The sequence below is a fragment of the Schistocerca serialis genome, chromosome 1 (assembly GCF_023864345.2).
Source record: "Schistocerca serialis cubense isolate TAMUIC-IGC-003099 chromosome 1, iqSchSeri2.2, whole genome shotgun sequence".
Lineage (NCBI taxonomy): Eukaryota > Metazoa > Arthropoda > Insecta > Orthoptera > Acrididae > Schistocerca > Schistocerca serialis.
Genome location: NC_064638.1, coordinates 1,072,170,833 through 1,072,196,065, shown reverse-complemented (window position 1 = coordinate 1,072,196,065; position 25,233 = coordinate 1,072,170,833). Strand labels below are relative to the sequence as shown.

Here is a 25,233-nt window from a genome sequence, read left to right as displayed (position 1 = left end):
AAATTGACAAGTAGTATCTCACTATACTGCATTGTTCCATGGTGACATTGGCACCGCCGGTTGAAGAACATGTCATTGCCAAGTACCTGACCTCCGGTTACAAATCTGTAGGGGTATTTCACATAGATGGCAAGCAAAAAGTAATATCAATTTTGATTTTATGTGTCTCAACTTGCTATTTACATTTTTTGAAATTTTTCTGACACTTTCTGCAGGTCATTTTCAGGAAACTTGATACTGTCGGCGAGATGGTGATATAGAAGTTACAGAGAGACTGTGTTTCGGGCCGATAAAATGAACGAGCCAGACCTTGAGAAGGCGTAAATTTTATCAGCCAATCATTTTGTTCCGATGACTTGTCAATAATTTTGCCGACCCCCCATTCTATTACCAGGAATACATGCAACGTAACGGCTACGTAACAACGTCAATTTTTAGACATGGCATGGCCGCGATGTATTACCCTGCCATTACAATTTATTGTGTCATTACAACCATCGCTGATACGAACTGAGCACGAAAAAAATGTTAACTTTGGATTCTTTTATCTCATTTTTGGCGATATATACTCGGTATTTAATGTATACATATAATGCCGAGTATATTTTGGTCGCAAAAGTTGAATATATTAATGTTGTCAATTTGTTGACATAGGCTTGAGCGAATAGCCAGTCGCTTAGTTGTGCCACTAGCCCCACCACACGGAGCTTATCCATATCTCGTGCCAAAAAGTTCAATTCTGCATCAATCTTAAAATCGTTTTTATGGCTACTGATAAAATTCTATTGATTATTTACTTCAGCTGTTTCTGCGCTAGGTGGCATGCGAGATAGAATCATGACGTAAACTGTTAACGATGTCACCGTGTACAATCGCAATATAGTTCGATATTACTTGTCAATACACAAATCAAAAATATATGCAACAAAACACGGTCAACAGATCGTTGAAATGTAGCCTGTTGCCGTGGTACAGACCCTCAAATTTGTCTGTCTTTTCAGGTGTTTTTAGCGCACGTTGGAAAATCTAAAGTTATTTTCTGAATGTTTGAAAATATGCTCTTTCAAACTGTGATTATTTCGAAAGCAGTTAAGGAAACAGATTTTCTACAAGTTGACGGAATCGGTATGTGATATGTTTTTTTTTTTTTTTTTTTAATTTCTACGAAAATCAAATGTAAACCGATTTTGTGGAAATTGGAGATCAGTACGTGAATGATGTTTTGCACTGGAAAACCTTATGTTGCCAAGTTGTTGTGTCTAAAGCTTCATGTTTACCGTGCCTTTAATCAATGATATATAACAGGCCTAAGTGAAAACATCTTTCATAGCGCGGGTTTTTCCGGTTACTTTGCCTCAGTTTGTGTTGCGCTGTTAGCCCATGTTGGAAATTAGCCCATTGTTCTGGGAGAGGCTTAAAATACGTTGCTTCGAATGAGGCTGGGTTTTTAAACTTTAATAGAAAACGGTATTTGTAAAAGAAGTGTCCAAAAGACCCCATTTTCATCTTTCAAAAAAATCGTCATCTTATCGACGAATCTGTTGACTGTTAGGGAATGGTAGGTAGATGATGTTCTGGGTTCCTTATCCTTTGTAACCGACCTATTGCGCATTAAGTTTCACGTTCAGCATGCTTTAACTCTATGATAGTCAAGAATGCAAAGTTTATATTTTTTTATCTAACATCGTTAGCCAGCGCAGGATAATCAAATACACATTTTCTGCCGTTAAAACCGTGGTCTTTTTAATAAGCCCAGTTTGGAAAGCTTTACAGAATACAGCTTTTTGCAAAATTAGTTCTGGAACCTGAAGTCAACGCAAATACACTTATTGCATCATCTTTCGAACAATATGTAACATAAATAGCATGGTCAGTATAAAACAACATTTTTCTATAAATATGTAAAATATTGCAAACTCATAAAAAACACTTCACGCTAACAAATAGAGACCACGGTATAAAGAAGGCGCCTGCTCAACTGAGAAACTTAGAAGAAAAATCCGACGAAGAGAGCATTTAACATCGCAGTTTTTGCAACTAATCTCGGTTTCAGGCGACTCAGACTTTAATTGTACCAAAGCATAACAATGAAAGAAGTTCATCTTTGTAAAGTCTTGTTGTTTCTTAATAATGCTTATTTCTTTGCCGTCGGTACGGGATAACGGCAATAGAAAACATTGCACGAAATTTCTATTTTCGTGACTTAATGTAATTCACGTCAGGATCTGCCAACGTAGGTGATTCTTGCCAAACAGGAAATTGTAAATAATTCGTAATTAATAACGGTGTTCATCGGAATGTTAAGAAACTGTTCACTACATATATCAGTTATATGTCACTGCAATGACTGATAGTTGGTAACAGTGCTGCAGAACTGAAAAGTGCTGCGATCAAATGCAGGTCAGACACGTTGGAATGTCTAAGATGCAGTATCTGAAGCATATTTGGAAGTATTCCGGGACAGATTAGAGAGTCAGTTTGGAGGAAACAGGAAAATCTACGTTATTTATGAAATACGTCAGTTACAAAAAAAAAATCTGCTTAATTCATAGCAAAATGTTCCGAATGTTATTGGCTGATTTTTTCCATGTACGTACCACTTTCAGAGAGAGAAATATAACAGCATCCTTTTTTGTGTAATATTATAGTATCATAGCAAATCATTTTCTAATAAAAATATTGTTTCCCATGATGTACGACGTAATAGGGGTAGCAACCGACAAACTTTTACAGTTACAGTACCAAACATTTATGTTCATCAAAATACTTTTTGTTGTCAACGACTTAGCGACTGAAATGTATCTAGATACCTTTATTTCGTACGACGTCTGCAGGACACACACACACACGCACACGGACACGGTAAGTTTTCTTTGTTTACTATTATAACTGACTTGCGATTTCGTAGTTTCTAAATAGCACACAACTGTTACCACCTTAAGTCGACAACCACCATGCGTTGTGTACTGCCAACATGACGTCCTGCAAGCGTGTAAAACATCAGTGCACGCTATCTGTTGATGAACTCTGTAATTCGAAACCGATAAAGGGAAAATGGTAACTGTGAAGCATGCGGCGATTTGGAACCTCCGAGCAGTAGCGCTAATTTATACGTTACAGGATGATCAGCGGAAAAATGTGCGTGACAAAATTAATAATTTCGCTCGGAAACTGGAATAATACCGAGGGAAAAATGCAACAAATGTTCGGCTCTGTTGGAAAACATATCTTCGCAGCCTCCTGCTACTAAGCTCGTAAACCTATCACGAAGTTCTTTTGGGCTACATCGCGCACAGCTGTCACGAATGTTGGCGCCCCTGCAAATGCACTCAAGTGGGTTTTTAGACTGCTTGCAACCCCATGAAACGAGAGCGGCGACTCGCGTATGCGGTCTGTTAGGGGCGGTACGACTTTCAGCAGTTCACAGCTTCTCGCAAGCGTGACGCACAAGGACGTGCGATCCACACTTGGGAAATCGAGACTAGCCCTACTAAAACAGGTATCCCCGCCGCTACCCCCACTCCGCCACCCCCTGCGCCTGACTCAACAGGGCTAGCATAAAGCCGACCGCAGCTATTCCAGTGCCAGAGCAAGAGCGCGCGCGTTGGGCGACAGGACTCTCTTCAGCCCTTAAGAGCACTGAGAATACAAGACAGCATGCCGGGCAGACCAGCATGGCAGGTGGGTTTCCTGTCTTTGACGTTTGTTGCGTGGCGGCTCTCATTAACTTTTTCCTCTCCGAAATAACTTTTGTGGTAAAGTGCGAACTACAAGCTGTTGTGTACAGTTCTTGATATGAAGTCTTGAAAGCAATAATCCAAGATGGCTTCCTGCATAATTTACCCTGCGTCGTTCACATCTGATTGGCCCAGATAACAGGTTCGCGTATTTTCAGGGAAGGCCTTTCATTTCATTCCCTCCCTTGAAAGATTTTGTATGTGCTAAAGTGGTGTGTTCGTTTCAATGTACTGCAAGATGCATCTCGGATGACGTGCTGTACCGTTACACAAGAATATTTAAGTAAAGTGACAAATCAACTGTCAACATTGCGGTGGAAGTATAAAACGAACTCTGTGGTATCATTTAATCACTGTAGTTATTACTATTGCGTAAGAAATGATAATACATTTGTTATTAGGATTCAACTAACTTACGGTTAAGAAGGTGGTTGCGCAATGATGTGAAAATTTTGCTAACACGCATGTTATCTTAAAAATTATTAAAGCTTTAAGATTCCTGGGGAAAAAATCGAATTAAGAACGAAAGACAATGATCGTTTTCTCGATGCTGTGCATTGCGAATACAGTTTGTCTTGCATAAGTACAAATAGATAATGCACGAAGTGGGCTTAGTACTCCAGCATTTCACCGCATTTCAATGTCTTCACCTTCTTTGCCGTGAATAAAATGCATTATTGTGTAACTGAGCTAACAGTCTACGTCAGTAATCTACAGATTTCGTATCGCAGTTGTACGAAATATCTCAATTTGTACACTATTTCAGCGCTCACTCGAAGATCGAAGCACGTCTGACGGCTGCAGCAGCCGTAATGGCGGCAGATAAACACCGAATGTCGGTCAAGATGTCGCAACAGTCTGAAATTTGCATTCGCAGAAATAGCTTTCTGGCGCAAGGGACATAAACAAAGTTCTGGAAACGACTTAGAAAACAGCTGTTAGCCGTCTCAGTCGTATCGTATGGGATGGAAGGCGGCCAAACTGCCAGAGAAAATCGTCAACGTCAGAATATTTCACAAACATTGCACGTATATATGTTTCGACTTTTATTTACACAGGGTGTCATCATCGGCCATCTTTGCCACGACCCACGACAAATTCTGTTGTTTTTTAAAGTCCATAATCGTAACTCGTCATTGAAATGCGAATTGATTGACAGTCGCCGAATTTTGAAATAACAATTCTGTGTTACAGCTGTGGATCGTAGGGTGTTATGGGAAACAAATTCGTTTAGTAATATGTAGTGATTGCTTGCATTCAGAACTTTACGGTATATTTACGTTTATCATGTCTACAGTTCTGTAGCGTATGTGTGTTACATCATGTCGTACAAAGCAGACTGAAATAAGAGCCTGTGGAGAGGGATTGACGATGGATGTAGATGACACGACAGAAATAACGTATTTTGGGGAACATTTTTGAAACTGTGGTGCTTACGAGATTCGCACGTAGATATTGTCTTATGCAAATTGTGAATCATGAAAGGCGTCGGATCTCTATCAGTGTTGTTCACTTTCTTGTTTAATCATTGCATCAACACAGCTGTAGAAGAAAGCTTCACAATTTTGTAACCATCATTTGAGTAGGACTGAATGTAGAGAGTATGTACCGGTATTCCCTAGATAGAGATAGGTAAAAAGGCTCAGTGATACAGTCATGATTAATAAAATTTGCTGAACACGAGATTCGAACCCTGGTCTGTTATCGACGCAAGTACTGTTTTCTATTTGATTCCTCCATATGTCATCACCGGTTGACTGAAATTTGAGTCGGAAGTAAACTAACAGAAAAAGGTAGACACCGGATTTCGATATCCTGTCACGAATGTTCAACTAACACAGCTGTTTCTTAATTGAGTTACTAATAAGTGCTTTTTGGTGTAAAGTTCGAAATGTTTGCCTTTACGAATATGCTGCTGCACTCGGAAGTTCTGCTTTAATAATGCAGCTACGATTGGATGATGGTTTCGATCAACTCCCTGGGTCCAGAACGAATACTTACTCTATAGCTGAATTGAAAATGTCTGGCAGACTAAGGCAGGTAGGAGAGAGATACTGGCAGAAGTAAATCTATGAGAGCGGATCGTGAGTCACGCCTTTGATAGCCTCAGTTCGTAGAGCACTTGACGAGAAAGGCAAAGGTTCCAGGTTCGAGTCACGCCAACGGTTCCTTCTCTTTTGGGATGCAACATATAAATCATTTAGTTAAAAAAAAATGATTTTGTAATCGCGTACATGATTTTTTTAAAATTTAATTCTTGATTTTATGTTTGGATTTACGGCGTAACATTATTGACTGCAGCGCGAAATTATCTGAGTGACTAGTTCTTTTGAGTGTGTTTTATCTTTGTGATATAGCAGGCAGTTAGTCGGTTCTTTGTACCCTTCTTATGAGAACGCCTCTGTAGAAGTGTACGATGACTAAATTAATAAAATAGTGCAGTTTCACTCCACAACCACGACAGAGTGTTACTTCGCGTGTCTATTCACCCGGCATTCCTACAGAGATAAGCTGCTTAAAGTTTAGCCATATCCTTCTGTCTGAAGTACACTTCTACAATGGTGCTTCAATCCAGTTCCTGTTAGTGGCGGGAAAAGTGTGTGAAGACAGTTCTTTTATACGCTTTCTGGCATTGATAAAGAGAGAGGACTTTCTTAATTGTGAAGTGAGTTAGTTCAGACAAGACTCTATTTCCTCCCCCCCCCCCCCCCCCCCCGCCCCCACACACACACTCCATTATTCGCCTCTATTGGCACTAGCTCTTGTTTTGAAAGAAATTCCTCTCACAAAGTTTGTCCAAAGAAATCTGCATCCCAATCTGCATGCTTTCGTGGTACAAGGATCTTCACATTAGAATCGTGAAGAAACTGAAGACGACAGGAAGGTATAGTGAAAGGAAAAGGTTATTTCAAAATTAAAATTATCGATATTAAGAAGCTACCAAAACGAAATGTGATTGAAAATATAAAATCAATAATTAAAAAACTCTTCTTGTGTGAGGAGAAGAAGAAGATGAAATCGAAGAAAAGGCGCCCTCCTAATTCAACTAAGGCGAGAACTGTCAGGTGCCACCCCCAGCTGTCCAATCCCCTATATCTATAGACTGTCTTCTCTAGGCCTATGCTCACTAGGCCTAGGAACTTCTACCGAAAACCGTGGAGTTACAGCGACAATTAAGGTATTTTAGTCCATGAGTTTCAACATTCTTCAAAAAGTTGGAGAGGAGAAGTATTGCTCGATACTCTCTTGGTCTAGCCAATGAAAGATACGAAACATTATGGCGCCTATCTGCTCTTTCGATCTCGATCAACATCGAAATTTCAGTGAATCACATGTGATGTTCGCTTAGTCTTACTTAAGATGATACAGTTTCCATTAAGTGCGCGCTCGAGAGCCACTCACAGACTATACTTCAGACGGCCGGCCGCAGTGGCCGAGCGGTTCTAGTCACTACAATCTGGACCCGCGCGACCGCTACGGTCGCAGTTTCGAATCCTGCCTCGGGCATGGATGTGTGTGATGTCCTTAGGTTAGTTAGGTTTAAGTAGTTCTAAGTTCTAGGGGACTGATGACCTCAGAAGTTAGGTCCCATAGTGCTCAGAGCCATTTGAACCATTTGAACACTTTAGACGGTCTCGTCTCGACGCTGCATTACTCTGTTTACGTTGCGCTAATGGCTGATGGTCGCTGATTACACGTCATAAGTTCCATAAGGCTTTTCGCGGATAATGCTGTGTGTACAGAGAAGTCGCGATTCTAGAAAATTCTAATGATATGCAGGAAGAGCTGACAGGATCGATTCTTGTGCAGGGAGTGCGATCGACTCGGTACGTAAACAAATGTAACGTATTGCATATACAGAGACAGAAATTATACTATTGCACGGTTGCAGAACAAACAATGGAACCAGTTACACCCGTAAAATATCTAGGCTACTACGGCGCTATTTAAAGTGTAACAATAACACCGCCCTAATCGCAGGTAAGGCAGATGCCAGACAGATTCATTGGAAGTATCCTTAGGAAATGTGGTACACTCGCGAAAGAGGTATCTTGCAAAACACTCGTTCAGCCAATGCTTGAATACTGCTCGTCAATATAGGGAGGTCCGTACAAGATAAGACTGATAAAGGAAGTAGGGCAGATCAAATGAGGATCAGCGCGTTTCTTTACAGGCTCATTTAGCAAGCACGAAAGCATCGCGAAGATCATCAACCAATTCCAGTGGCAAAACGCTGCAAAAGAGGCGTTCCGCGTCATTAAGTGCTCTACTGTTTAAGTTGCGAGAGCGTACGTTCATAGAGGAGTCGACAAATACTTTGCTTCCTCCACCGTGTATCTCGCGAAAGGACTGTCAGGATAAAATTAAAGAGATTAGACCCCACACGGAGGCTTACCGGCAATCGCTCTTCCCGCGAACCTATCACGGAAATGGAACGGGAAAGGAGGGAACCGACAGCGGTACACAAAGTACCCTCCATCACTCACAGTCAGGTGGCCTGCAGGTTATAGAAGTAGATTCAGAGTTACATTTTGTGCAACAAGATATGGGTGTACGTAAAGCTGAATGTAGAGTCCGGACAATGCCTTTTCATATTAAAATATTCCCATAGCTCGGTGCTGAACACGTATTGATTCACACAGTCGTCGTTTGCATTAATGTATTCGAGTTTCTGTCTTGTGTTCGCGAAAAATATCACTTTGCGGCGTGATTCAGATTGAAAGTGGTTAGTTCGTTCATATCAGGGTAATGGAGATGGCGTTCTGGTCGAAGTAGTGGCTTAACTAAGTTGTGGTAGCTGTGGGGTGGCGGGCGTACCATGGTCACCGTTCCTGTGGGGCGCATTTTTGTGACAGGCGAAATAAATTAGGGTAAGGGAAGAGACTTAACTAAGTTATGGTAGCTGTGGGGTGGGGGGCGCCCCATGGCCACCGTTCGTATGGGGCGCATTTTTGTGACAGGCGAATTAATTAGGGAAGGGAAGAGGGAGGGCGAATTACGAAGGGGAAACGAAGAAGGGAAAAGACTGAATGGCATTAATTAGGGAGGAGATGGAGACATGTGACAGGATATAATGAGGGGATGGAAACTGGTTTCTATTGAGCAACGGTTCAATAAGACTTGCCCATTCCTCGTACGGAGTTGCTTCTTTCTTGTTTTCAGTTGCTTGATGGAGCCACCGTAGTTGCCAAGTGAGCCAACATAACGGGAGTGTATATCGAATGGCATTCTATGTTTATTGCTTTTGTTCCTTGCGGCTTTGCATTGATCGACAATGAAACACTAAGAAAGGAATTGCGTTATCTTTGCAATCACTGCAACTTTAGACTGCGTGTTGTTCCGTATTTTAAACTGTATAGTGCAAATAGAATAGTTTATTAAACACAAAATGAGGAAATGTTGGCGGATAGCGAAGATTATCCTCGGCGTTTTAAACTCTTATTACGTCACTGGAAAGAAGAAAGGCAAAGCACTACAAATTAATGCCTAGTAAGCAAGGCTTTCTTCTTCTTGTTCTTCTTCCTTCTCCTTTTCATTTGGATATCTGAGGACTACGTTAATTCGGGTCAGCTTCGTTTCTTCTAGTTTTTATCTTTCCCCATTATTCTTTCATTCTCATACTTTGCAACCTTCGTTACTCTTCTATCCACCATGGTTTTACCCTGAGTGTCCCGGGAACCTATAACAGCCTGAATTTTTTACTTGAAACACATCCTGTAGTAAATATCTGTTTCCTGTGTTTCAGTTTCTCCCAGATCCTTTCGTGTCTCTTGAATCCATCTACTTTAATTCTCTTGTTGAGAAGAAGTTGTATTATCTGGTATGTAAACTTCCCCTGGTCCATCCTATGGATGTGTCGAAAGAACATGAACCTTTCTTTACTGATGGTGCCTGAGATTCTCTGTCTTGGTATACAGTTCTGGGTGCTTCTGTTCTTCTTGGTCTCAATATCATCCTGAGAAACAGTCGTTACAAAAATTCTGGCCTCTTAAGTAGTCCTGTTCTTACGAGGTGTGGACTTTCTGCTGCGTACGAGGCTTCATGGCGAATCACTGTTTGGTAATATCTCAGTTCTGCATTGATCGAAAGATTCTTCTTATTGTAGATGTTCATAGTTTGTACGCTAAACTGATGTTTATTTGTGCTCCCATTGTTTCTTCTTCTGTCTGGTCAGTTTTTACCCATTCCCTTAGGTATTTAAATATCTGTACCTACTGAACTTTGCTACCTTCTCTTGTCTTCCATGAGATGTCTTCATGTTTATCATATACTGTCTCATTTCGACAGAGATATGTAGGTCCGCTACAGTCGCTTCTCTCTGTAGTTGCTTGATGTAATTAATAGCCTCTTCTAATGAATAATATCACAATATTATCAGCAAATGCCAGGCAATGTACGCTTTTTTTGTGCCGTATTTGTATTCCAACAACTCCTTTCATTCTTCGTCGCCATTCGTTGATCACCGTATCAAGGACACAATTAAAGAGAAACTCCAGTATGAAGTAGTTGGAATAAGACGTGTGGATTGTTGGCGGTCTCAGCATTAGCTAGCTGAGCTTGGAAGTCACAGGCTGCTAGTTATGCAGGACAGACGGGGTGAGTCAGGAGGAAAGGTACCTGCTTTGAGGAGTGATAGTGTTAGTGGTGCTGAACAAAAAAACTTCACATGAACGTGTGACACATGAACACATGTCCTGTTCTTAACAGTTTTCGAGGAAACTAATACAACAATGGGGAAATACAGGTGAGAGTAAAATGAAACACTGTGATCTAATGCTTTTGTTTGATTGTGTACACTTCCTCACAAAAAGATATTCGAAAAGTCCACCGTCAACTGCAATGCAATTTGCAGCTCTTGTATACGGCTGTTGTGTTGCTGCACTGAGCTCATTTGTACGCCTTTTATTGTAAAGTACGAGTGAGGAGTCCACACTGCACTTCTAGACTTCGCTCTAAAGCCAACCCCACGAACAGTAATCTGTTGCAGTAAGATCAGGTGACCACAGCGGCCAAGAAATGACTTCACGGCGACCGATCCAATACGTTTCATCGAGGTTCGGTGTCACTGGCCGTCGTGCTGAAAGTGCATACGACTTCGTGTTCCAAAGGAATATCCTCCCAGTGTTCTGGTAATACGTTTTGGAGGAAATCGAGGTACCAGTCTCCATTAAGACGCTTATCTAAAACAACTAGGCCTATGAGTTGATCATCAATAATACCGCGCCACGTGCATTGAAATGGCCACCTAAAGACAACACTAACCTAGCCTAATATAGCTTTTATTGTATTCGCATGTGAGTGCTGTGAAGAAGGACACGTGACTGACGCCCGTGATTTTCTAACAGCTGTATGTCGGATACGGTTAAGAAAAGACCATATGTTCATTTGTAGTTTTTTGTTCAGAATGACTCATCTCTCACAGTATGTACCTTTCCTCTTGACTCGCCCTGTATATGCCTATCATCCACCTCTCTTGAAATGCAGATGCAGGAGTTATCGTTAGATCATTTATTATAAATGCTGCAATTAGACTTTTGGACAGTCAGAGAGTGTATTTGTAACGCAGGGTTCTTCTCGTATTTCTTTGAGACGAGTACGGAATGCAAATAGCGACCAGCAAAGGGACCACATTTGGAGGGCGTGTGGATGTAAGGTGACGTTGGCTGGATGGTTACGAGAGCGGCGCTGGAGAAGCCAGCCAACTCCAAATATGCGCCGCGCTGGCCGGCTCACCAGCGGACTGGATAAAAATAGGCAATCGGGGGCAAAATAGCGCTTCGCGTCACGTGACGGGCTCGTAACGGCGGGGGAGGAGCTGCGCCTGCGAAATACAGGCTCCGCTGCCTGCGCAACACGGATGGTGTTCAGCAGGCCGGCACAGCCAGGCACAGTGCGTGGTCCTGCTTCTGCGTTCCCGGTGAGAGGCGAAGGGTACTTCGCACCAACAGTAGCTATTTTATGTCCTAATCAGTTCTCGTATTGGACGAGGGAAAAATCAATGTCTTCACGCCTCTACACGCGCCCTAGACTTGCTTTCGCTAGAACAGTTACATCTACATACGTAATCTGCAGGCCACCGTACGGTGCATGGCGGAGGGTATCTTCTGCCACAATTAATCATTTCCTTTTCTGTTCCACTCGCAAATGGAGCGAGGGAAGAACTCCACCCCCCTACCCTCCTCCACCAAATAAGCCCACAATGTATGTAGATGTTGATCTATTCATCTACATCTACATACATTATCCACAGGCCAGTGTACAGTGCGTGGCGGAGCGTACCCCATACCACTACTTGTCATTTCCTTTCCTGTTCCACTCGCAAGAAGAGCGAGGGCAAAACGACTGTTTATATGCCTCCGTAAGAGCCTCAATGTCTCGTATCTTATCTTCATGGTAATTGCGTGAAATGTCAGCTGGCGGCAGTAGGATCGTTCTACAGTCAGCTTCAAATGCCGCGACTCCAAATTTGCTCAATAGCGTTCCTCGAAAACAACGTCGCCTTGAGTTCCAGAACATCTTCGTTAATAAGAAACTTCCTGGCAGATTAAAACTGTGTGCCGGACCGATACTCGAACTCGGGAGCTTTGCCTTTCACGGGCAAGTGCTCTACCAATTGAGCTACCCAAGCACGACTCACGGCCCGTCCTCAAGGCTTCACTTCTGCCAGTACCTCGTCTCCTACCTTCCAAACTTTACAGAAGTTCGCAGGAGAGCTTCTGTAAAGTTTGGAAGGTAGGGGACGAGGTACTGGCAGAAGTAAAGCTGTGAGGACGGGACGTGATTCGTGCTTGGGTAGCTCAATTGGTAGAGCACTTGCCCGCGAAATGCAAAGGTCTCGAGTTCGAGTCTCGGTCCGGCGCACAGTTTTAACCTGCCAGGAAGTTTCATATCAGCATACACTCCGCTGCAGAGTGAAAATCTCATTCTGGAATCTCCGTTAGTAGTTTTGGCCTCGCAAAATTTGTAATCCATCAGAATGTGCATTGCTACACAGTCGTAGCCGCAGAGCGGCAGTCTCTTCCTATGTAGTGTATGAGTCACAGTCAATGACGAGATAATTTTGTAATGCGAGGCAGTTTACGAAAGCACGTAGCTATAAAAAAGAGACTAAAAAACAAAGCAGCTTCGTAACACCAGAAACAGCTCATCACTGTGTAAAAGAGTAGTAGACATTGCTCTAGATCAGTGGTCGCATTGGTCAAATCTGATCACCTTGTTTCTAGCTTGTTATTTTAAGTGTTGAATAAAGAAGAATACTTCAATAACGACTTTCGTTTCCTTAATATCGCTTTTAGAAATTAGTTCAAAATGAAAAGTTGAAATAATTTAGTCAAAGAAACGTACTGAATGTTTCAAATCGAAATTTTAATTAGCAAGAAAAATTAAGCACATTACGTGTAGGTTTAGGTATAAAAAGAGGTAAATTACATATTTAAGACATTATTGTTACAAATTGAGAAAAAAGGTTTGGAGAAAACGTTTGTTCATATACTAGTGTTGATGGATTTCGATCGCTTACTTCTGGAACTTTTTTCCGATCTGACATTGACTAAACACAGTGCAGCCAAGAAAAGGTTTTGTTTCTTGAATCCGTGTAAAAAGACAGAAGAAAACCAATACATGCTAAAATATGTGTACAAAAAGGCTGAATGCAGTTCACGTTGCCTAAAACGATTTGTAATGTTTTTGAACATGTTGCGGCATCAGTACATCAGATAGAAGGATGATTAAAGCGTTTTATCTCTTGAAATATTGATGTCACATATGCGTCTCACCGTTCTCAAGAAAGCACTGGAGAAGTCGATGTAATCATGTGAAGAGTTTTGCAGCACTGGCGCCTTTGCAGTCATGATAACTGTAAGGAACTAAAGATGAATCACGAAACAGTTGTAAACCACTCCTCATTTTCTGACGATCGGTCACACTTTCATTCGCGAAAGCTAAATGAAGCAGAACTGATTTTTACAGTGCTTGGAATTGCTCATGGTGGGCGGCTCGATTTGGTTAAGTATGACAATGAAACATGAAAAAGATGGTGGTCAAAGTACGGTGAAACTATGTGAACAGCGGCAATCCGGGGATTAGCTCAGGCAAAGTGCTCTTGCGCTGTGTCTGTGGGCGGGGGAGGGGGGATTTTTTAATGCATTTTCTTTCACGAAAAACATGTATTCATTTTAGTTCATGTGTCACGACCATAATAGTGCACGCGATAGTTTTGCAAGCCCTTGGCTTCTCGGCCATTGTTTGGATGATCCAGCTGCTGGAGATTCGTTGCTTAATATATGCAACGCCTCATCCTGTGCGTCTGGAGAAACAAGCAAAAGCAACAAAAATGGGTTTTCATCAGTCTTCCAATAGCAACAACCCAATATATTCAAATTGGGAATCGGGAAGACCTGTGAACTTGACTGTCCCAGCCAATTCATCTTCTACGATATATACATGCGATGCAGAAAAATTTGAAACATTCCTTGATAGTTGTATATAGTATTCGTCACGCATGAACCTCCTGCGTCACCTTTTAAAGGGCTAAATGTGATGAAAGTAGAGAACTTATTTCGACGTTAACCAGTAACGAAGCTGTACGTGGATAATAGCTCGGGACTTCAACATAGAGTTACACTATCTGATTAAAAGTGTCCGGGCACCCCTGTGTAACGCGGAATTGGATAATAAACGACACGACAGACGAAACGAGTGGTGTAACATGAGTGAGAGAGTATCGTGTTGTCAGTAGAGAAGCATTAACACCAGAATGGGTTGGTCAAGAGAGCTCAGTGACTTTCAGCGTGGGCTAGTCATTGAAACACCCATCACGGATGTATCAGCCCATCTAAAGCTGTCCAGGTCGGCGGTTGGCCATGTGAGTGCGAAATGGAAACGCGAAGAAACAACCACAGCTAAACAAAGACCATGCTGCAGATCTGATCTGCTGACGGACAGGGACTGTCGAACACTGTCGAGGCCGGTTGTAAAAAAATCGCGTGAAATCCGGGGAAGGAATCAGACGTGAGTTTCGAAGTGCTACACCAGTCCAGCTAGCACAATGACTGTGATTAAGGTGTCAAAAAGAACCTGGACAAAGGTCGAGCAGCTCCCTGTAAGCCACACGTCTTTGTAGTCAGTGCTAAGAGAGACTTGAGGTGTTGTGAAGAGCGACACCACTGTACAGAGGATAATTGGAAACGAGTGATTTGGAGTGATGAATCGCGCTGTATCCTGTCGCAATCCGACGGAAGGTTTTAGGATTGACGAATGCCTGGAGAATGTTACCTGTCTGTAGCGCCAGTATAGGGCTGTTTTCGTGTTTAGTATCTGGTCCTCTTATTACGCTTCAGAAAATGCTAAATGCGGAAAAATATGAAAACATTTTACAGCATTGTGTGCTTCGCACAGTACAGGAACAGCTTGGAGACGATGATTGTTGGTATCAGCTTGACAGTACTCCCTGTCATAACGAGGCACCTGTGAGGTAATGGTGTGTGGACAGTAACGTTTAGAAATGGAGTGGCTTGCGCAGAGTCGCGACCTGAAACCAATTGATGAGTTAGAAGGTGAACTTCATTCGAGACCGCAGTGTCCAATACTACTAACTTCTTGGTTTCTGTTCTTGAGGAAGAATAGGCTGCCAGATCTCCACAGACGTTCAGACACGTCACCAGCAGATTTAGAGCTGTTTATAATGGCGAAGGGTGGATACATGCTATAACAATTTCTAGTAACAAGTGTTGATTGCCACCCTCCTCGATCGTCCCCACTTTTCTAAGACTGTCTCGTGTCCTTACATGTGTGTTGTGGGACACCCTCAAGTTCCTCCTTTTTCGGTTTACTTTTGCAGTTTTACTTTTTTATATCATATTGTAAAATTGTTAATTTCATATTCATTAACTTTTTGTTCTTGTTAGCCATTATGTGTAAAACACACGAGAAGTAAAAAAAAGCAGTGGTTTTAAAAGTCAGCTGTTTCGTCACCACGTTTTCGTAATGGTTAATGTTGAAGAGGCAGTTGTATTTATGGGGTGACGGAGTAAAGGAGTATTGACACGTTTCGTATTTTCAAAGTGAAACAAGCTTAAGGTGGGATCTGTGGAAAGTGACCTTCTAGTTAAAACAAATTATAATATGAGCTGCTCAGAGTTCTTTCAGCATGTTCTACAAGAGAAGGAGTGAAGGACGCTACATCAGATAGTTAGTTCCAGCCTCAGCACCATTGATTTTATACTTATATGGATATGGTGTCTGTTCTTTCGAAGATGTCCGACAGAACAGACACCATTCACGACCTGCAGCCGTCTAGAACGAAATTACAATTATATATTAATACCTTCAGCTGCTGACAGGCGTTGATATATATCAACGGGTACAGGTGAAAATGTGTGCACCGATCGTGACTCGAACCCGGGATCTCCTGTTTACATGGCAGACGCTCTATCCATCTGAGCCACCGAGGACACAGAGGAGAGCGCGACTGCAGGAACTATCACGCGGACGCCTCCCGCGAGACCCACATTCTCACCTTATATGTCCACGAGTAATGAGTGTGTTGGGTAGGGACACTACGAATGTAGTGTGTGGACATATAAGGTGAGAATGTGGGTCTCGCAGGAGGCGTGTGCGAGATAGTCCCTGCAGTCGCACTACCCTCTGTGCCCTCGGTGGCTCAGATGGACAGCCGGCACGGTAGCTCAGCGTGTTCGGTCAGAGGGTTAGCTGCCCTCTGTAATAAAAAAACTGAGTTAATAGATCAACAACGATCTAAACGGATGTCTTACGACGTCCGTCCCGAGCAGATGCAACGAACAAGAGCAAACAAAATGGGGTTAAAAAATGGATAGAGCGTCTGCCACGTAAGCAGGAGATCCTAGGTTCGAGTCCCGGTCGGGGCACACATTTTCACCTGTCCCCGTTGATATACATCAACGCCCGTCAGCAGCTGAAGGTATTAATATATAATTCTAACCATTGATTTTCATCAGTGTATAAGAGTGATGTATGGCATTTGTAGTCTGTACGGAATAGCAGTGTCTGTGGTATTAAGAAGTATGATGCAGTGGTCTTTCGGACATGAATGCATGTTTGTCTGAAGAACAGGCACTGCAGGGACTACAGTCATCAAGAAATACAGGAAATGTTTTCGCAGTTGCGAATATAAACTACCTTCGGCTGCATATTGGAATGACGACAGTGAAAATTTTTACCGGACTGGGACTTGAACCCGGATTTCCCACGTAACGCGAGCGTTCACCTTAACCGCTTCGGCCATCCGAGCACGAACCACGGCCAGCCTCAAACTTCCATATGCTGGCGTCCATGTGTCACAACCTGCTCTCGTACGTTACGTATATTCCCGTCCAGGAAGGACATATTTATTGAGAGACGAGAGCCTGATCTTGGCGAATAAATGTGGTATAGCGGTGCCTGTGTTATTAAGAATTTCGGTCGTGCATGCATGTTTGAAGGAACAGGCGCTGCAGCGACTACAGCCGTCAAGAAATACAGGAAATCTATTCAAAGTTGCGGCTGTATCATTAACACATTCATATGATTTTTTTTACGATTCTAAGCAGTTTAGCATATTCGAAATTGGACATCATATTAGGGCTACCGTGAGTATTGTGTTTATTATTTAGGAGTCAGTACCGCTCACACTGTGTAAAAAAAAGACGTCTTCATGTGAAATAAGTCTCATATGTAGCAATTTCCTTCGCATCTGTGACCCTCGTGTTAGCACCAGATATCTATTTTGAATTATGAAACGAAACATGCCTTTCGTTGTACACGACGCTAAATACGACAAGGTGTTGTATGTGCAGCACAAAGAAAGTACAGAGCATGTTCTATAAGTGGGTTAGAGTCCATGTAGTGACTATGTAGCAACAACAAATCCAAGTGTGTGTGTGTGTGTGTGTGTGTGTGTGTGTGCGCGTGCGCGTGCGTGAGAGAGAGAGAGAAAGAGAGAGAGAGAGGCCGGATGGATTCTGGTGGCGGGTCTGAGGTGAGGGTGGGGTTGGGGAGGGTGGGAGAGGGGAAAGATTGAGGGACAGAGAAAGAGGTGATTAGCGTCCCAAATACCGTTACTGAAAAGTAAACAGTACGCCATAGCAACAGGCGTCAGCAGTATGTGCATACGAGATTTTCTGTGACACTGAATTAGTTTTAATGTCACGGAGATCCGCTAACAAAAGGTACTGGCAGAGTTTTATTCAGTGTTGCCTGAAACATTTTCAGTATCGATATATTGCGTCCTCTGTCGTATGTTACGCCGCCTGTCTCGTATAACTGGTTGCATTTCAACACAGTTATTTTTATAAATGAAAGTTAGATCTCTTGAGACTCTGCCAGGCTAGTAAAGAGGTTATCGCACTTCTGGAAAGTTGGCACGCCGTCATCGTCCCAGGAGTATATTTTGCCGAAAATATGTAGAGACACACATCTTCTGCTGAGAGTCCAAATGGAAGTGAAGTTGGAGGACAATGAAACAAGTCTTCTAACCCTTGGTTTACTAGTTCAAAATTTTTCCTCGTGAGTCATTCGTTTCATTTTTAAGAGCAGTTCTTTTATAGAACTTGAAATTATTCGTAAATCGCGATGTCGCATTTGTTGTATCCGAGACAACTGGTTTTACGCCTTCGCTGTTGTTTCCAAACTTAGAAGTAACAGTTTCGGGGTAGCAGATACATAAACATATTTTCGGCAGATCATAGGTAATCGTTGCCCTTAAAGTAAAGCGCATCCTAATTCGAATTCCGACTTGAAAGCTGCAAATTTCGAAATCTGGTAGCGGAAGAAATATTCCCCATTTTGGTGGTAAGTCAAGGCGAGGCGATGTAATATAGATTCTGATCATCAGACTAAACTGAAGTTATTGGTGTGATTCCAAATCCGCCCGCCGTCTCTCGTGAAGTGAGGGCACTTGACACGGTTCTTCGTGAATCGTCCGTCGGATGAACACAATATAGTCGACAGTTTCTTCGGTGCTCTTTGGGAGGAGTATTTAACGGACTGGACTCGCATTTTGAATAGAGAGGGGCTCTGATCATCGTCCAACCAACCACATTTTGGTTTTCCGTGGTCTCATTAAATCTTAAGGTGAATAACAGAGTAGTTTGCCTGGGAAGGACTCGTCCAAGTTCCCAGAATGAGATTGTCACTTTGCAGCGGAGTGTGCGCTGGTACGGGGTGTTCAAAAAGTCTCTCCGAAGTTCCGTATGATTAATTGTTAGCCGCGCGTGCCGTATGCCGCAGTGAATATACCGAAGTGAAACTCAGTAAAATACAAATTATTAATTTATTGAATAATCATTTTTACTTACTAATTTTCACATTAAATGTTGAAAGTGTTCCCCCTGTTGTTGAATACACAATAAAATTCGTCTAATCATGTTTCCAAACACAAGCTGTAACACTTCTTCTGTAACAGAAGCAGTAAAAGTGGATATTGCAGTTTTCAATTCATCGATGGATTTTGAACGGTTTTTGTAGACAGTTGCTTTCGATGCACCCCAGAGGAAAAAGTCAGGTGGTGTGAGGTCAGGCGATCGTGGAGGCCAAAGTCCCTGTGAAATTATCCGATCAGCAAAAACATCAGCAAGCAGTGACATTGAAACGCGAGCTGTATGCGCGGTTGCACCATCTTCTTGAAAAAAACCGTTCAGTATTTCACTTAACACAAGTTCTCCTATGAATGGGTACAGAATACCACTGCAGTATCGTTGTGCGTTTATTGTTTCGTTGAAAAATGTGGAACCCACAAACTGACGTCTAGAAATTGCAATCCGAATTTCTATTTTCATAGAATGAATTAGTTCCTCATGAATACACAGTGGATCTGCAGTACTCCACGTACGAGAATTTTGCGAGTTCATGTACCCGGGTAAATGAAACCACGCCTCATCAGTGAAAAATGTTTCATTAAGAATATTCCTTCCATTTTGTTGAACGAAATTTTTGAACCATTGAGATCTTGCCGTGATCAGTATTTTTCAGTTCTTGACGCCTGTCACTTTGTATGGGAAAAGTTCTAATTTTTTCCTTACAGCTGTGTGGGCTGTTCCGACACTAACATCAATTTCCTGGGTGAGTTTTCTTACTGACTTATTCGGACTGATGGACATTTTATCGGAAATATCGAGTAGTTTATCCTCGGACAAAACGCTAGGACGACCACTTCTCGGTGCATCTGTCACTGAACTCATACTTCGAAATTTGTTAATCAAATCTCGCACAGTATCGCGTTGTGGGACTGTTGTCTCCGGGAAAACTGAATTAAATGTTTGACGAACTGAAACTGTGTAATTACGGCCAGCTTTGAACACTTGTTCGACTAAAAACACACGTTAGCGTTTTAACAATGACAAAAAACGAAACAAACGAACAAGGGAACTAAACTGAAAAGTTCACGTCAACACGTAACGACACACACACACCACCGATACTAGTGACGTTGGCTGAGATAAACCAAACAGTGGAATGTTGGGAGAGTCCACTGGAAGGGAAGAAACCCAGGCACGCGAACAATCACACGACACGCGCGGCTAACAATCATACGGCACTGCGGAGAGACTTTTTGAACACCTAGTGTGAAGCTTCCTGGCAGATTAAAACTGTGTGCCGGACCGAGACTCGAACTCGAGACCTCAGGCAAAGGACTTTAAAACCTAATATAACTCATTTCTTTCAGAAGGAGTAAGCCTTACACTGGCAACGGCTTTCACACTTTCCGTTTGTTTCAGTTCCGTAGTAATTGGTGTAACTCTGCACGCTTCGCAAGTAACCACTGTTACGCGTACGAAATAGACATAAACCTCATGCACCACAACGAGGAAAACCGGAATGCATAAACTACTGTCTGATCAAAAGTATCTGGACACCCATTAGTGGACATCAATGTGTCGTGTGTTCAGTCTACGCCTTTGTGACGCCCTCAACTCTGCTGGGGACACTTTCAATGAGGCGTCTGAATGTATGTGGAGGAACGGTAGCCTATCTTTCCTCAGGAACCGAAACCAGAGAAGGATGTTGAACGACGGCATCTGGAGCGAAGTTGACGTTCTAACCCATCCAAGAGGTGTTCCACTGGGTTCAGGTCTGGACTCTGGATGGGGCAGTCCATTTGAGGAATTGCCTCAAAGACGCTGCCTTACGGCAGTGTGGATTGCCAAGCACATACAATCAACGTCTCCGAACTGTTGCACATCCTAACCATGAAAAACACCTCCATTCCGCAACGTCACACATACACATGATGGCAGGCAACGTTCGCCAGGCATTCACCAAACCCAAACGCTTACATCAGTTTGCCACAGGATATGGTGTGATTCATCACTCCAAATCACTCAACACTGTCCTGTGGCGTCGCTCTATACGCCACCTCAGGCTCCGCTTAACACTGACTGCGGAAATGCGTAGCTTATTAGGAGCTGCTGGACAACTGGACTCTGTTCTTTTTAACTCTCTACGAATAGCCACTGTGCTAGCCGTAGTGGTAGCAGAATTTGGAAACTACGAGAGACTGGGGCAGTTTTAGAAGCGTTGAAATGTCCAACGTCCCTCGTCGATTTGTTACTCAATTGACACCCAAGACTAGTCCACATTCGAAGTCACTGACCAACTCATTCTGCTGTTACTGCTTCGCCTTTCGTGACATCTAGTGGACAGTTCTGCATGACATTGGGGTGTCCAGATGCTTTGATCAGATAGTGTGGAAGTGACGACCAACAGCTGAAACAATTTGTGTGCTGAGGAAGGCACTTCCAACACAGCTGAAACATTGGTTAATTTAGCGTTTTCAATATTCTACAATATGACGCTGTAATATGTCCAGAAATATTTCAACGAAAATCCTTGTAGGTTGTATCTGACTAATGCTCCACTAATGAAATGTTTATATCTGTATAAAATAGTTCAAATGGTTTAAATGGCTCTGAGCACTATGGGACTTTACATCGTAGGTCATCAGCCCCCTAGAACTTAATCCCGTGTCCGGCCATCCTGATTTAGGTTTTCCGTGATTTCCCTAAATCGCCCCAGGCAAATGCCGGGATGGTTCCTTCGAAAGGGCACGGCCGACTTCCTTTCCTAATCCGATGAGACCGATGACCTCGCTGTCTGGTCTCCTCCTCCAAAACAACCCCAACCCCTAGAACTTAGAACTACTTAAAGCTAACTAACTTAGGAACATCACACATATCCATGCCCGAGGCAGGATTCGAATCTGCGACCGTAGCGGTCGCGCGATTCCAGACTAAAGCGCCTAGAACCGCTAGGCAACAACGGCCGGCTATAAAATAGTTCTATGCTGAAACATAGCGATAGCAAGAGCTCTGATGCGCATTTGGAGAACTCACAGTGCCAAGTGTTGTTTATCTTCCATTCTGCACTTTCTACAAAGGGAGTTCATGTCGGTACAAAACACAGCACCACATTCCGCTTTCTCTTTTAGTTTCTAGTCTCCACATTTTGCTTGGGAGAAAGGATATGACTGAGATTGGTTTACCCACAGCTGTGAACCGTTTGTGAAAGTTGTGACCGATGACTGAGAAAAGGAAAGATGGGCTGAAATTCGCATCCCAAGCAGAACGAGACTCAACCACTCTCTTTCAGCACCTGACACAGGAGTTTGATGTAGGTCATGTGAGAGGTAATGCCGATGCGCCCCAGGCAGTCCTTCCTAGTAATTAGGTTGGAGTGAATTTAAAGACGTAGTAACGTTTAAGATCTATAGGACTTTAGGAATTACGGCCGTCTTCCTCGAATGAGAGATCCGTCTCAAATTTCAAGTCTACGAGTACCTCTCTCTTAGTTTCTTGTCTGCACATTTTGCTTGAGAGAAAGGATATGACTGAAATGGTCTACCACAGCTGTGAGTCGTTTGTGAAAGTTGTGACCGATGACTGAGAAATGGGAAGATGGGCTGAAAGCCGTTTCTCAATCAGAACGAGACTCAACGCGTCTCTTTTAGCACTTGACAGAGAAGTTGTGTTGAGCATATCTGTGACACTTTCGTGTTTACTAAACGTTCAGTAATAAAACGTTGCTTGTTACAGGCCCCAGAGTGACGAGCAAACTCACGATCGGTCGAAAGAATGTTTCGTAAACCGCGTTTTCCGTGGATGAAATACATTCCCTGAGGATCCTTGGAATGAATCTCAGTCTGAGATCTTCTTTTCCCGTAACTGGTACTCTTTGATTGTTCCACTTTAGATCGTTCCGGGCGGATGCCCTTTGATATTTTACGGTTGCCCCTGTTTCAAGTGATTTGCTCCAATAGCGTAATGGAACATTAATGGAACTTTCCACTTATTTATGCGTAGCACGTTGAATTTAGTGTCGATCATCTACAGGACTTCCTGTATTTCGCTACATTTCTCTGGCGTTGTAACCTTACTTAGCTATACGCAACAGTATCATCCGCGAACGGCCGTAGTAGCTTCTGATGTTATCCAGTATTATGTACAAAGGGCATTCAAAAAGTTTTGCACAGTCGTCACTAATTTTTTTATTTTTTGCAGTTGGAGAATGAAATTTTTTGTGAACATACTTGGAACATTTAGCTATACATTGAGCCTACTCAATGTAGCCTCCATCAGCTGTGACGCATCTTGTCCAACGCTCTTTCCATGATGTAAATGCACTTTGGTAAAATTCTGGGGATTGACTTTTACACCATCGCTTGACACAGGAAATAAAGTCTTTCTCACTATCAAATTCCTGCCTCATAAGGGCTGTAAGGGGTTTGGCATTGTCATGGCGTAGTCTGATGAGCTGACCCTGAAGTTGTGGTCTGTGGGTCTTGATGGCACGTCGCAGCTTGTTCAATGACAAACAGTAACGGTCCCGGTTAATTGTGGAGCCAGGTTCCAAAAAGTCCATGGAAATGACACCACACTGATCCCAGAAGAAGAAGGCCATCATCTTTCGGCCTGTCGTTCGTGAAAGTCTTGATTTCTTCTTCCGAGGGGAATCCGTATGACGCCACTCCATGGATTGGGTTATGCTCTCAGGTTCGGACAAAAACAACCATGTTTCATCCTGGGTAATGACGTCGTCAAAACAATGTTTCCACTTTTCAGTAAAGGTCTTCATGAGTCCCTCGCACACATTCTTCCTCGTCGTTTTCATTTCTCTTGTCAGTAATCTAGGCACCGAACGTGCACAGATTTTTCTGTACTCAAGTGACTGTACCAGTGATACCACACTACCCTATGACAAACGAGTCATTTCAGCAAGCCGTCGTGTCGTCACACATCTGTCAGTTTGGATGATTTGATCAATGGTCTCCTTATTGGTTCAAATGGCTCTGAGCACTATGGGACTCAACTGCTGAGGTCATTAGTCCCCTAGAACTTAGAGCTAATTAAACCTAACTAACCTAAGGACATCACAAACATCCGTGCCCGAGGCAGGATTCGAACCTGCGACCGTAGCGGTCTTGCGGTTCCAGACTGCAGCGCCTTTAACCGCACGGCCACTTCGTCCGGGGTCTCCTTATTCACGTCATTCACTGCCGCCGATGGTCTACCGCATCGTGGATTGTCCAGTAGAGAGAAATCACCTTCTTTAAACTTCTGCAACCACCGCTGGATACTGCTGCGATCCACTGTGTCCTCCCCATAAACAGGGAGCAACTTCCTGTGAATCGATGTGGCAGAGTCATCGCCGGTCTTGAAGGGGAACTCCATCATCGACTGTTGTCGCAACCGGACATCTACTTCACGGTCCATTAAGGCTTACTTGTAAATAAAAGAAAATACTTTTATATACCAACTTATAGCTAAATGTTCCAATTATGTACAAAAAAAATTTAATTCTCCCCCTACAAAAAATAAAAAAATAGAGACGACTGTGCAAAAGTTTTTGAACGCTCTTTGTATATCCTGAACACTAACGGTCCTGTAACACACCGTTAAGATACTCCGGAAGCTACTCTTACATATGACGATATCGACTCTTTCTGAACGACGTGTTGAGGAAGCATAACTTTGTCGCAAATCTGTAAGGAGGAGGAGGAGGTTAGTGTTTAACGTCCCGTCGACAACGAGGTCATTAGAGACGGAGCACAAGCTCGGATTAGGGAAGAATTGGGAAGGAAATCGGCCGTGTCCTTTCAAAGCAACCATACCTGCATTTGCGTAAAACTGTTTAGGGAAATGATGGAAAACCTAAATCAGGATGGCCAGAGACGGGTTTGAACCGTTGTCCTCCCGAATGCGAGTCCAGTGTGCTAACCACTGCGCCACCTCGCTCAGTAGCAAATCTGTTAACTCCTTTCGTAACGTTTGTGCTGCACGTACTAGGTCCTCTGTTTCACTACATCTTCTTCATTTTTCTCTGTGGTTGTCTTTTTGGTTAAAGTCAACGTCGCTCATCTCGGACCTGATGTCAAGCTACCGCTTTGTTGGTCTTCCCCGTGTTCGTATGCCACCTCTGTCAAACTGAAGAGCTATTTGTCCTGCTCATTACGTGTCCGTACCAGCGAAGATGGTCTTTCCTCGCT

General features: G+C 43.0%; 1 protein-coding gene across 1 annotated transcript in view; it reads left to right on the top strand.

Moving 5' to 3' along the window:
- Window positions 1-3,525: 3,525 nt before the first annotated feature.
- The window catches only part of LOC126415829 (muscle-specific protein 20-like), a 170,103-nt gene continuing 148,395 nt past the window's right edge, over window positions 3,526-25,233 (top strand). Inside the window, exon 1 of the mRNA XM_050083459.1 lies at window positions 3,526-3,681. Coding sequence (XP_049939416.1) covers window positions 3,658-3,681 — 24 coding nt within the window. The 5' untranslated portion in view covers window positions 3,526-3,657. The remainder of the gene's footprint in view (window positions 3,682-25,233) is intronic.